At 36.9% G+C, this 15,125-nt stretch overlaps 1 protein-coding gene across 2 annotated transcripts in view; it reads left to right on the forward strand.

Annotated features, from left to right (window-relative positions):
* The window catches only part of LOC149302963 (semaphorin-6A-like), a 53,160-nt gene extending 38,541 nt beyond the window's left edge, over positions 1–14,619 (forward strand). For both annotated transcript variants that reach the window (XM_089481688.1, XM_089481687.1), the window contains one exon: positions 13,430–14,619. In XM_089481688.1, the coding sequence (XP_089337814.1) occupies positions 13,430–14,619 (1,190 nt within the window). The remainder of the gene's footprint in view (positions 1–13,429) is intronic.
* Positions 14,620–15,125: the final 506 nt, after the last annotated feature.

Below are 15,125 nucleotides of genomic sequence, written 5' to 3' on the forward strand. Positions count from 1 at the left end.
ATCAGGCTATATTAGTGTTGAATAGGTCAGACATTGTTGTTGAAACAGCTCGATTTAAATGACTGAAAATGAAAGTAGGCTGTATATATATAATATAGGCCAATATGGCTTTTGTACAGATTGGGGTTAATGCTATATACTTTTTGAGCTAAATTCATTCATTCATATGGGTAAGAGATACATCAACTCATATTTGTGTTGGCAGCAGTGTTCGTGTTTATGCGGGTGACATTGTAACGTATGATCACTCTTGCGACAGAGTCCATGTTATACAGGTGACGTTGCCGCAGAATACCATGTCTCCACCTGCTTTGTGCACACGCAGTGCCCTATTTGTAAACACCATTACCAAAAGCCCTGTGACTTTCTGGGAGGGTAGTTCCCAGTTTAATTAGAACTGCTGGCAGTCCAATGTGGTCATGGAACAAAGGACCGCTATGAAAAGGTTTTTTTCACAATATTGAAAGCTAGGTACCAAAATTATTAGAAAAGCCCTCCTACTAATATTACCTGTACAAACTGCATATAACAGGCAGTGTAAAATGATTCTATATGACCCAGGCATCAAAGATCTATAGCATAATGTTAAAATGGTACAGTGAAAAGTCTCCTACTTACAACATGCCATCTCTTAGGTATGTGGCTTTTGGCAGACACAGATTTCCTTAAGCTCTGGCTTATAAAGCAGTTTTAGTCTTCCGTCCACTTGCCCCAATAGACATAAACACTTGATGAGGAGTTAAAGGTCAATGAAGGAACATTTCCTAATTTATTTATTTATAGATTTTTATAGAGTGATCTTTTTTCTGCTTGGCTTAGGTCACTTAAAGGATTTCTATGGTATGGGTATCACACGGTTGGATGCATTCTTGCTGTATTAGCTGGGTGTCTTATATTAAGATATGCTTCATTTCCACACTGAGGCATATGGTAGCAATGAAATATAGATACATGTTTCCTTAGCAGTGCTTTGGGGTTTGCTGCCCTAATTCAAAATCTCCATTAAACTTTAATACATCTCCCCAAGATATGTTCATTACAGTGTTACTAATGCACTGATTGAATGCTGACTTCTCCCCTGGGCATTTTCGTCTGGGGTTTTCTTTCATTAAGCTAAGTTGGATCTGCTGATATTTACCAGAGCTGACTTCTTCTGACTGAACTCATAGGTCAGAGCTTAGAATAAATATGAAGTGAAAGATAGAATGACAGAAAGCGTTAGGATAATGGTTCGTCTTCTTCTTGTGTGCAAGGCGTAGTACAGAAGATGCAAAAGTAGGGTTAGAATATAAAGTACACAGTTTTACACAGTGATAGAATTTAAACATACCTGTGATAGGCATATGGCGATCCAGAATCTAAGACAAGACCAAGGACTGATGAAGGAAAAATGATCAGACTAGATGGGCCCAATGGTTATTATCTTATGTCCATTTCTTTGTTTCTTTGTTCTTTGTTTTTATGTTTTGTCCTTGACCACAAAATACTAATTGTGTGTATCCCTCACCAACATTACATGTCTATATAATAATGAGTGGAGAATTAGAAAGAGGTTAATGTGAAAACTAAAATGACTTGACGACGACAACCCCAAAACTGGTGCCCACACAAGTAAAATTCATCCTTTACCTTATATTGCTATAATGAACTCTCTCTAACTACATATCCTTTAGGTTTTGTTTTTTTATTTAAAAAATCGTAATCATTTTCTCTTTACTGCTAGCGCTGAAATTTTTATCACAAATGCAAAGTGACACGTGCGTCTCGCAGTATTTGCCCAAAAATATTTTATCAGGGGTAAACACGAGGATGAGGTACTGATAAACAGACTCATCAACATTGTGCTGTATTTACATAAATTAGCTCTTGCGCTGTGGCATGTATATAGAATGCTAATTTCCTGATTTGCATATTTTACCAGCTCACGCGACACTTTTATACTGAAGGGGGTTTTCATTTATTTTTTTTTTAAATGCTTTCCCGGAACCCTTAATGTGACTGAATATGATTTATACTATATGTGTTATCTTAGCGTTAAGTAGTCAAGAAAGTGAACAGTGAGAATTTTACTTATCCTCCAGCCTCACTGGTCCCTGAGGTGACAAGAAGACTTCATCTTATTCTTTTGATTAATTGTTTGTGTGTGTGTATATATATATATATATATGTATATATTTTGGGGGGGGCTAAAGATGCAGAACAGTTCAGTTACATTTAATACTTTGGTATTACAGGATCATTAAATGTAGAGTATGGAAAACACATACATAAATATTTCTTATACTATCAACATAGCTCAGTGTAAAGAATACCGGATGGCTGTGCATTACATGAATCATTCGTAGTTTCATGTATTATGTAAAATATGTTATGATAAGCGCTGTGTAAATTGTTGGCGCTATATAACTAAACGATAATAATAATGGTGTAAGAATTTCAGAAACAGATGTTCCGGTGTTAACATCAGTTACTCTCTTGAATTAAACATACATATGGCATTGATCCAAATAAACATACACAGGAAGTACTGGTACTTGCATTAATAGCGTTATTTAAGTAAGTCGTTTGACAAAATAGGTGGCAGACAATAGGTTCCTAACTTTGAGCAATGTGCTTTTCTATGTCATAAGATTTTTTTAAATGTACATCCATTACAGAATGGATGAATGATTCATAGATCAGTACATGAACTGGGATTCAGTACATTCTCTCTTGTTGCTTAATTCATTTCCCTTACTACCATTCAATGGCCTTTTTTGGATTTTTTACAGGATAATGATGGGTGGAGGTAGTTTTTATAACAATATAGCCAAAGCATGATAAAAATATAAAATAAAGGAAATAATTGCAACATACAGTTCATTTATCCCAAATTACCAATTACCAAGAATAAAGTAAGTAATGTTCTTGTTAAGTACCCTACATAGCACCAGAGGTTTCTTCCACGTGTACCACTGGCTAAGGGTCACTAGTTTACGCTCTTCCAACTGATAACCCTAAATTCTGGAGGAGTAGTCTGAGAACCATCTACGCGTTATATATATTATTGGGATAAACACAGCACATGCTAAATGTATACCTTAACCAATATCTAGTTTGGATGAATTGCATAACTGGGTATTAAGTGTCTGCAAAGAATCAGGGCCGAACCTTAACTCTCAAAATCCTTGGGCACCCCTTACAGATGTTGTGCAATTTGCACCTTTGTAAGTAGTTTGAACAGTTATAGACAAATACTGGGGGGGCAATCTCCTTGTGCTATGCACAAAGACTGCTTCCTATATTGGTGCTTTCATCAATAGGAAGGAACTCTGATGGGCATAAAGGCCAGCCCTGTGGACAAATATGCTTACAATGACCATGCCACTTATCAGATACACATGAATACTAAGTTAATAACCAGATATGTAAACATATTCTGTATATACTTACAGGCTTAAAAACAATTCTGTAGGTGATTTTAACAGTGTTTCACATCTGTTGATACCACCCGTATAAGCATGTTGATAGAGCGTTATCACCATTCTGCTGAACGCTTTGTACATCTCTGGATATTGTGCCACTTGGAAAAATCACAAAGGTGGTAGAAACACCTTTTCTGTTCAAAAGTTATGGGAGTTATAAACAGCTGGAAAGCTAGCTTTTGGCTTCTGGCCTATTATGTTACCAAGAATTCTAATAATACATGTATTATTTAGGCAGCCAAGTATTTTATCTAGAAATCCATTAGCTGCACTTAAATTGACAATGTTCTGACTTAAGGTTCTTAAAAGAGCCAAACAAAATATACTCAAGTCTTGGGGGTATCTCTATTCTTCGGGAATAAAGACCAGAATTGTCAACTAATAAGTGATACAGACAGTTTTTTGTTTTTTTTAAGCAACAAAAAAAAAATGTTTTGTCTTTCCTTTACAGGTGACAAAATATCAATAGATACTGTAAAATAAATTAGCTACTGGTCCAGGGCAGCGAATCGAGTCATTTGTCCTCAGTTTAATGGCAAATGTATGTATTGTTGGAAAACATTTCCGCTGTGAACCTTTGTGTTGTTCGTTACACTGCTGACAGAAAAATTGAGTTGCTAATCTTTCTAAATATTAGCCTTTTGTTTAGTATTTACAAAATTCGGCACAGAAAGCAAGGCGATTTTAATCTCAATAAATATGTCTCCCTTTCTGCAAAAAATAAAGCACAATAGATACATTTTGCTAAAAAAATCAATAGGCCCAACCATTAGTTTGCTAGTAGTACTTCACTAAACCTTCACACAGAAGTCCCCATATATTTGCAGTGGCGTATTTATCGTCCTCAGGTAGTGCCTCCTGCTGCTCCTTCGGGATAGAAGGAACATATGGAGTACTGTGCTGACTCGGACAGCACTCCATATTGTTGGTGGACATGGGACTAATCAACATATACCAGACTATGCCACTGTATATCTGTGGCACAAATGTTGTGTGATAACAGCCAGTTAGATTGTGTCAACTTGTATGATTAGTAAACAACCAGTTGGTAGTGGACATGATTAGCCGAGTGTGCTGGGTCATGCTACCTGGGCACTTCCTAGCATCACTAGGCCAGGCGTACTTACTCCTTATCCATAAAGGCGTCAAAAGGAGGTGGTGCCTGACTGGAAAGTGTGGCTATTGGCAAGTGTGCAGGAAAAGGTGGCAAGTGGGCAAAACTTGGAGTAGGAGGGGAAAGGTCCCTGCCATATTGAGACAAGATGCCTGGTAACCAGCAGTGGTATACAGAGCCTCTGAGGCAGATTTAAAGCGTTTTAAAGAGTTGGGGCATATCTGTTTATATGCTGCATAATACATATATGTGCATAATTCAGACTGCAATATCACTACATCATCCACTACCTTTTCTATGTAAGATAAAGCATGATTTGTTTTTTAATCATAAGTTTAGCCATTAACTGTGGCAGAGTTACCGACTTCTCCTTGCGAAAAAAAAATGCTCTCCAGTTCTCTCAAAATGTGTAAGTAACACATTTTTATAAGATAAATGATAGTAGGACTGTTAAAGGACTGGTTTTTTTTCAAAAGATAAAGAAGCGCTTTGTGTGGTGAGAATGAGATGTAATTTTTTTCACACCTTTAAAACTCATCAAACATCAAAATGATGTGGTGATCGGGTGCCCTTGCTGCACAAACCTCTAGCGGCTGTGTAAGTGGAATACATACATGGAATACATACAAAAAACAAACTTGTGATATTCCTAAAACTGAAATTGTGATATATATACACTCTACTATTCAAAAGTTTGGGGCCACTTAGCTGTCTTAATGGAAAACAGGAGCATTTCTATGCTAACATATTTGAAAAAGGGCTTTCTATTGATCCATTAGCCTTTTAAACTTAAATTTGGATTAGCGAATACAACGTGCCAGTGGAACACAGGAGTGATAAAAGTGATAAAGGGCCTCTGTATACCTATGAAGATGTTTCATTAAAAATCAGCTGTTTCCAGCTCCAACAGTCATTTACAATATTAACAACATATAGGCTGCATTTCTAAACCATTTCATGGTATTTTAATAAACAGATATTGTTTCCCCCCATAAACCATGGACATTTTAAAGTGACCCCAAACTTTTGAATGCTACCGTATATACATTTAAAACGATGCAAAAGGCTACATTGCACCTGAACAATCACATTAGAACCCCTAAAAACGTATAACATTAATGCGTTTGTTGTATGATATTCAGTGATGACACATGTAATAATGAAAAGCTGGCATATGTTCTCCCTATAAATATACTTTCAGTCAAACAGTGGTTTCAGGAGGAATTTATATTTTTAATGTAGCTTGAAACAATGCAATGCATATACACAGACTCATAATAGGCACAGATACACATTAAGAATACCTACAAGTACATACCAGTAAGGAAACAACTGCTTCATTTAAATAGGAGATAATTGAACACAAATTTACTGAAATATCCCCTATGTGCCGTTTATAATTGGCACAACAGGCCAGTAATATCTAGGGAAAGGCAAGCATCACATTTATCCACAGCAAGCATCGCCTCGAGATGAGAAGCCTGAAATAGCTTTGACACCCACAGCATGCACAACTTACTGGCTGCAACACATTCAGCCATTGAAAGTTTGCAACTAATTAGTAGCTTCATGAAAGATCTTGTCTTTAATTTATGGCATTTCGCATCCTTTTGCCAATGTTTAGTTTTTATACAATGCCATCTGTTCCACATTACTGTGTAAGCATTAGAAGGAGGACTGCTTCTCAAGATACTTTTCAAATGCTTCCAATTGGTATCGCTTTTAAATAAATGTGCCCAGTTAGCAAAACCGGTCAAAACTGTGAGTGGTGTCGGAATAGAGTTTGTGATACAGAATTAATAAACTCATTTGGGGGGGGGGGGGGGGATTAAAATGAAGTCATGTTTTGATTTTGGAGCTACAGAAATAAAATAGTATGCCAAAGTAAGGGTTTCTCAATGTGCACATTGAAAAATCACACATTACACTCATTCATCACTCCTAGAGAACACTTCACATGTTTATTTCGTGGCATCCGATGGTTGCCAGTGGTTGCAAGTTATCGACAGATACGAGAGCCTCAGTAGGCACTATACTGTCATGTTGCTTAAGTCAATTTTGAGCACATTATTGCAAGTTGATTCAGCTAGATCAATAGTCTTTTGTGGTGCTCCTCAGAAATATGCATGGGACATTCTTGTAGACATGAACCACAATCTCATTAAATGTGTAAGCTTACATAGTTTCTTTTTACCTTTTTTTGACATTTAGAAAGGGGAGATGTCTCCTGATTAGGGTTCATTGATGGCCTGTTTTACTGAGGTTGCCTATAAATAATGCAGCCCTGGAGTATGCATTCTAGATTAAATGGGATGTATCCGTATCGTTGAGGTCCATTACATCTTTAAAGCGTAGACATGAAAGGATACCATCTTTACTGTTACAGAGGGTTTGTCATAAGACAGCGTTTGCTTTAAGATTTGTGTTGATATTAAAGGGACATTATCAATTAATGTTGAATTATGATGACAGTAAGAGGGTTGTCTTTACTAAAACATTGCTATACCACACATATCTTCTTAAAAATGTTTTCCTTAAAATGGTAGATTCTTATCGCCTTTACTTTCATATTTTGTCCAATGATCTGATTAGTGAGCATCTAGGGCGAGTTTTAGTCTCTGGATTGTTTTGTCCGAGGCTTGGCTTTACATCTATGGAAGAACCTGTCTTTGGCATGGCTGTTCCTGCCGCTACCTTCCAGACTCAACTGATAGCAAGAGGAGGCCTCCGGGCAAACAAGTTTTATTTCCCCAACAATAGTTTAGTGGATTAACTCTTTTAACCTAATGAACTTCATTTATGGTTTATAGAAACATTTATCAGGTAGAGCCAGGTTCATACTAAATTAGAAATTTGATTACACACAAATTCCTAATCCATCCTTCATATATGATATGATCAAGTGGCCATTTGCAATTGTACATTTAGTTAGAATTTGCCATGACACAGAGTTGATGTCAGTTAATCAGATATAATGGTTTACTGTAGATGTGCAGTACAGTTGTGGATCTTAAAACTGAGCATTGAATAACAAATCTATATTCATAGGACAACGTTGACTACTAGAACACTGTGTTTCCGCCAAGTATACGTCCACTGTTGTCAATGATTAATGTGTTTGAGGGAAGTTGACCTCCTTTCCACATTCCTTAACTGAACTGCTGTGTTATTCACAAAGAACACCAGGGAAAAGGATGCATTTTTGCTTCCAATTCTAATCCTAGTGTTGCCTCCCTTTCCAGTCACACAAACACACCCTTCATAAAAATCAAGGTATAGATTTCCATAGTACCCAAGTGTGGGAGTCAACATATAAGCCATATAATGGACCGTAACTTTGCATTTTCACATTTTTGAGCTTAACATTACTGTTCATAGCCCTATAAAACAACTCAGCTAGTCCTCTTTTAGGACTGAATAATAAACGCTAATCCAGAAATGGATCAAAATAACTTGTAGGATGTATGGTAAGCTTTATTTTAGCGTGCCGGCTGTTTTCATCTTATGTCACGAATCTATATTAATACTTTGAGTATTAGAATTGTTACTTGAGGTTCTTAGCCCAGAGTATATATAATTATCTTCAATTATATAATAACCACAACCAAAATGTACACATTTCTAAATGGGGCGGAATTCCTGTTAGGAAATAAATGGAAGTGCTTGGTGTTTGTGGTGTCCATATTATTATTTTTATTATCTTTATTATCATTTATTCATATAGGACCTACAATTTACACAGCACATTTACATACGTATTTTCAACAGGAATGGTGAGACTAGAATAGACAAAAGACAAACCCATGCATTTACATACCATATGCGATCATGTATAATGCCCCGATGACAATTTTGTTCAAAAGTTTTTTTAGTTTTTTTTAGAGGAGATTCACCATAAGAATTATGCAGCTAGTAGTTGTACTTGTGGCGATCACTAATCATTGATAAATACAAATGGGTATACTAATGTTTCCATTCCCATACAAATTGTACGATTCCTGTTATACTGTTGGGTATTGGGTAGAGTGCTTATTTATAAAGGAAAACAATCCCAAAATGCGGTCAAATCGGACTGTATATACAGGTGAACTGTATTTCCCCCAATGCTCATCTGTGCATAGGAATATATAGGATACGTACATTGGTATGATGATTAGCTACCAGCTCATGTACTGAACTGTGCATGTCTTGCTGCACCATGGGAGTTGTAGTTCAACAGCAGCTGTAGAATATATGGATCTGATAAAATGAATCCTATATACAAGTCAAATATTCCATCAACTTCGTAAATGTTTTATAAAGCTAGAAAATGGTCAGACTGGCAATGATAAGGCGTCCCTGGTACTTGAAGGCCACCAACTTTTTGATGATGGCCGACAACTGGATATGTGCGACCCCCGCACTATGTATTTTAGCGCATATATTGTGCATCTGGGCCATTCATATTCAGCCGTGGGTGGCACTGCTGGTCAGTGGCCCACAGGCGGTTTGCCTGAGCTAGGGATATATCAACATACCTGGGAACTTCCGGACTCTGGCTACCCGGAGCCTGCCCTTGCGGGACGCATCGAGGACTGCCCACTGGCGTTGGGGGCATGCCCGATGATGTCAGGAGGCTTTCCCACTGACACTGTGGGGGAAAAAAAACCATTTACGGTAAAGGGGAAATGGGCAGAGAGTGGGGCCTGTCAAGACCCTGTTTCTGCAACCCAGAGGATCTGGGTGTTCTCCGGGTCAAACCCGAAGTTCCCGAAGTTTGAGGTCACTTAGAAAGTTCCTTGTTTTTGAAAGTAAGGCAAATTGTGTCCATTAAGATCACATCAAATGGATCAGAAATACAATATAGAGGTTATTAATGTTGTAAATGACCTAGAATAAATTGCCACTGGGAGTCTATATGGTTTTTATTCAGTTTAGTATTTTTTTTATTTTTTTTTTATTTTTTAAGATGCTCCTGATTTAATATCTACTCGTGACGTTAAATTTCAGCCCCTTGCAATGAATGGAATTCATGTTTCAACATAAATGTAAGGCAAGCACAAAGGGGCTTTTTGTTGAGGTTATAAGGCCACTGGTCATTTGTTGAGCCTTACACAGATGCCTATTTATCAGTGAATGCTGTACTGTGACTGACACATCTATCATGTGTAACCAGCTGTAATCAATAGAATATATTTCTGGCAGGCTGTTGAACTGATCGCAAGATAAAGATTAGGAGAAGTGGCATAAGTTTGTTAATAGCACCCAGGCCTTTTTTGTTCAAAGCGTTCAGTCATGCTATTTTCTAACTTGCTGCCTACATGACTGGTGTGAATTATGGCTCTTAGTACAATCTTATTTGTATTCTCCTGATGTAATGTCTTCTGATATAAATTGCTCACCAAGGGGTTGTAGTCATCAGTATGGTTTTGAAACTGAATTTCTATACACTACCTTATCTTATTGAGCAACATAAAAGTGATTTATGCTCAGCTATAATCAAGAATATAAAAAGCATGTTCTTGATTTTTTTTTTCTACAAAAATATATAAAAGATATAAAAGTCCAGTACCAGGAGATAATGTATTTACATTTTCTGTGTTTTCTTCGTAAGTGAAAGTAGATGCAATTATTATGTACACCCTGCAGTTCATGAGGTAGGAAAGTGGGTTGAGACAAAAAAAGATTATAACTAAGTGACTTGGTATAAGCATTTTCCAGATTGTATCTTAATTGAAGCTCGTTTTTATAAGCTTCCTTACGGCTCAGGTACCATCTTTCCCTTTTTGTAATGAATAAGTGCATCAGGTAAAAGTACAAGCTGAAACTGAGGCTCACTTTAAGAATGTTTTTATGCATTTCTAGGAACGTTAAAATTGTACGCACCAGGCTCTGTTTGATTGATTGTTCGGCTTCATGTGAGCTGCATCACTCTCTTGGTAGGGTTGAGTAACATGTTACTCATCAACTCCTAACACCTTGCTGGTGACCCTCACTCATTCCCTGTTTCTGACTCGGATTGGGGATGACTAGGTGGCCCTGGCACTCTAAGGTCAGCAGCCACGTGTATCTAGCTGACATCCTCAAGACACAGTATTTGGTCAGTAGTTACACACTGACTATCTGCCCGGCATGCCAGATGGCCAGTCCAACACATCTCACACACAAGATTTTAAATGGCCAAAGAGGGACACTTATCGCATTGCATATGGTTCAAGGCGTTACATGTGAGCAGGGCTTTAACAAGAGTTTTCATGTGACCTTTTGCATGTCCTGTAAAGGAAAAACGTATTTTAATTACATTATATTAACTTATAAATGCATTGCATGCAGTTTCTATATGGACTATGGTGACTTTTATGGCTGTAGAACATTTTGATTCACTCATACCCAGCAGACATTCTGATTTTGTAGAATAGAGGGAGATAAGGGGTATAAAGAGAGATGTCATACCTAAAGAGGTACTTTTGTAATGTATATAAGAAGATCAACATAAAAAAAACCCCCAAAAAAACAATAATTATTGTTTTCAATTTAGTATCATGTTATACTTTCCTTATGCTGTAAATTGTATTGTTACCATCCCCCTATTCATTTTAAAGACAACCTGCCATAGGTTAATGTTGAAGGGCATCAACCTGTTATTTATTCTTGCTATTCTTGCATTCATATGTGCTCTTCAGCATGCATTGTACCTTAGCTTTCAATGGAACTCAGTGAGCAAATTAGGGATCCAGACCTTTTAAGTGCTAAATGATGGCCTCAAGGCTAATTGACAGTGAGATTGCTCAGAAAGTGCAAATGGCTTTGATCAATACCTGTTCATGATACACAAGATCCTAAAAATCTATGTCATGACTTTGAGAATATCATTTAAAAACATATCCTATATGGAAACTTGAAAGCTGATGCTATAAGCTAATTGCTACAATTTCCCAAAATGTATAGTGCTTTGAAATTTACTATACACATTTTTATTTTTGTAACTATAATTTATAAAAAGGATGATGTACTGCATTAAATATGAGTTTCGTTTAATTTATCACTCCTCTTTATCTTAAAGATCTTCATGTATATTCTAAATAAAGAACAATTTAGATTTTTTTAGGAGAGTGCCACATGCCATATATTTATCATTACTTTTTATAAAATATTTTATAAAATTTTTGTATGAGAGACACATTGGTTCCTCGATAGTCCTCCATAAATATTTTCAATAAATATTATATAACATTTTTATTTTCATTTCTTGTAACCCCTTCAATCAACTGCTACCTGACTTAACCTAAACTGCATGCTAAACCAAACCCTCTCAAGGCGCAGAACACAAAGCGTGCTGTGCCAGCTCTGCTTTGGTTGGATTCAGAAGAAAAACTATCCTTTTACCCTCTTTCTGCAGCATTGGAAATTCGTATGGTGATCAAAACTTCTGTACTGTAGCCTGGCTCAGTCACCATTGTTGCGTGAAGCTGCACGCTCTGCGTCATTTGCATCGCGTTGTATCAAGTTATGATGTCACGGCATTGCCGTGCTTGTACAAAACTGAAATAACGTCATGTTCCTGAATGCCACGATGTGTGGCACATCCCTTTTTTAAAGACAGGTTTTGAGATGAATAAATTTCAGTAGCATGGACTCACTCTATGCTGCCGGACAGGGTAAAAGTAGAGTTTTTCTCCTGAACTGCGTCGAGAGGTAAGTGAGCTTTTTTATTTAAAGTAATTAAAAAAAAAATAGCAGTTTTGAATATTACCCTTTTTATTTTAATCTCTATCCGAAATCTAAATACATTAGACACACTAGTACATCCGTATAAATGTGCTGTATAAATACATTACTGGTAACAAAACCCTAATGGTACGTGTGTCTATATATATATATATATATATATATATATATATATATATATATATATATATATATATATATATATATATATATTAGAAAAGCATAGCCATGGTAAACTAGTATTTTATGTGGTGAGGTATAGTTCATCCCTTTAGATTTTTCCTTTTGACCCCAATAAATTTAGTTTTTATGCACTGTTCCCGTAGTTTATTAATATAATAATAAAAGACGTTTTATGACCTTTTCAATATTTAATAGTAATATGTCGAAAAAAACCCAAAACATTTTTATTGAAAAGAAAACTTACCGTAGTAATCAGAAAGCACATCTTCATTTTTCAATATGTGCAGTGTGCCTAAATTGTTTAGTTACAAACCTACAGCTAAACTGCAAGAAAAAATATTTTCTGTATATCCAGTACATTTCAATAATTTCTTTCTCGATATAGGGTAAATTAAAAGTATCATGTTACCTTGGCATTCACAATTATCTTGTTGTATATTCGCTACTTTATATATATATATATAATTTACCAGGTCACTTTGAATGCTGCCAGTTTTCAAATTATTCCGCATAGCGTTTGTTCCCAGATCACTTTTATAGCACTTAAAAACTATCTGTTACTTTTCTGTGTTTAATCAAACATGACAAGTTGGCACGTTAATTTTAATTTTTTTTCACTGTCTTAATGATGGGGGAATATGTGTTATTGCACCAGTCGTATCTGATTATTAACTAAATGAACTCAGCGGCTACATTGTGCTTTAATTTCCATATTGCTGCTTCAAGCATTTATTGCTACTTACTCACTAATAGCTATCAAACACCAAATAATGCTAACCAGTATACTGACCATAGATTATTCAACCTAAGCTAGATAAACTTCATGTAGCAAAATTATACCTGGAAATTTTTCTATTTACTACCTAGCACTTTGCAGAACAAAATAAAATGAAGGTTATTGTGTTGCCATGTGGGTCCATAAATCTTGATTTTTTTTAACTCTTTGTCGTATTTATTGCAGGGGTAATTCGTGAGAGTTATCTCAAAGGTCACGATCAACTTGTTCCAGTAACACTTTTGGCCATTGCCGTTATTCTTGCTTTTGTGATGGGTGCAGTCTTCTCTGGAATAATTGTTTACTGTATCTGTGACCATCGCCGAAGGGATGTAAATGGAGTGCAGAGGAAGGACAGAGACCTTAATCATTCACGAAGAGGTTCTATGGCAAGTGTCACTAAGCTAAGTGGACTCTTCGGTGACAGTCAGGGCAAAGACCCGAAACCTGAAGCTATCCTTACTCCACTGATGCATAATGGAAAACTGGCTACACCAGGAACTACTGCTAAAATGCTAATCAAAGCTGAGCAACACCATCTAGATCTGGCAGCATTACCGACTCCTGAATCCACTCCAACTCTGCAGCAAAAAAGGAAGCCTAGTCGAGGCAGTCGTGATTGGGAACGAAATCAAAACATTATCAATGCTTGCACGAAAGATATGCCTCCGATGGGATCACCTGTTATTCCAACTGATTTGCCTCTTCGAGCATCACCAAGCCACATTTCTAGCGTTGTGGTCCTTCCAATAACCCAACAGGGGTATCAACACGAATATATAGACCAACCAAAACTAACTGAGGTGGCCCAAATATCTATTGAAAATCAGAATTCTACTCTAGAGTACAAAGCAATTAAGGAACACCTTAATGGTAAAAGTCCAAATCATGGTGTGAATTTGGTGGAAAATTTAGATAGTATACCACCAAAAGTGCCCCAAAGAGAGGCTTCACTAGGGCCTCCAAGTTCTTCAATGTCTCAGAATGGAATGGGGAAGCGCATAGACATGCATTCACCAGCGTATAGTGTAGATTACAAGAGAAGCTACCCTACAAACTCACTCACAAGAACTCACCAGACATCAACCCTGAAAAGAAACAACACCAATTCGTCAAATTCATCTCACCTCTCCAGACATCAGAGTTTTGGTAGAGGGGACAATCCTCCTCCTGCTCCTCAAAGAGTAGACTCTATACATTTCAACGCTGCTCAAGGACAGACAGTAACTCTGACAAGGCAGCCTGGTATTAATGCCTATAACTCTCTACCCAGATCAGGTGTGAAACGTACTCCTTCTTTAAAGCCAGATGTACCACCCAAACCTACATTTGCACCACATTCATCATCCATTAACTCCAGTGATGCATGTACATAATTATAAAAGGAAGGAATATCAAGGGGGCAGAATTTGCCATTTTGAGCCAGTCTACTGCAACTCCATCAATAAACAAAAATTTCCAAGAAGGCTGTTAATAAGCTACGGACTCTTTGGAAAAGAAGAAGTGAAATATTTTCTTATGAAACCATGTGACGTACGGTTTATGTCTGCAGCTGCAGGACTTGCACACAATCTAAACAGTCTTTACTGTTAACAAATTCATCCCAGAGCATCACACCCATGAGCCAAAAGCACAAAGTTGAATGTTAACTTCACCTCCTGATACACGTGGACTTGTAGAGGAGAGCAAGAAGACTAACAAGCAACAAGGATGAAAAGGATGTCGCATGACTTCAAGGACAATGTTAACTCAAAATTAATAATGGCAGAAGTTTACTATGTGCAGATACTGTGAAATGCCCATCAGTGTTACAGCAGCTTGATTAGCAGAAGAATGCCGAACTGGGCACCGCTATTCCCAATCTCTGCTATTCCTTTCTTTT

This window comes from Sceloporus occidentalis, unplaced genomic scaffold (assembly GCF_023333645.1).
Source record: "Sceloporus occidentalis isolate IW3139 unplaced genomic scaffold, rSceOcc1.0.p SCAF_16, whole genome shotgun sequence".
NCBI lineage: Eukaryota > Metazoa > Chordata > Lepidosauria > Squamata > Phrynosomatidae > Sceloporus > Sceloporus occidentalis.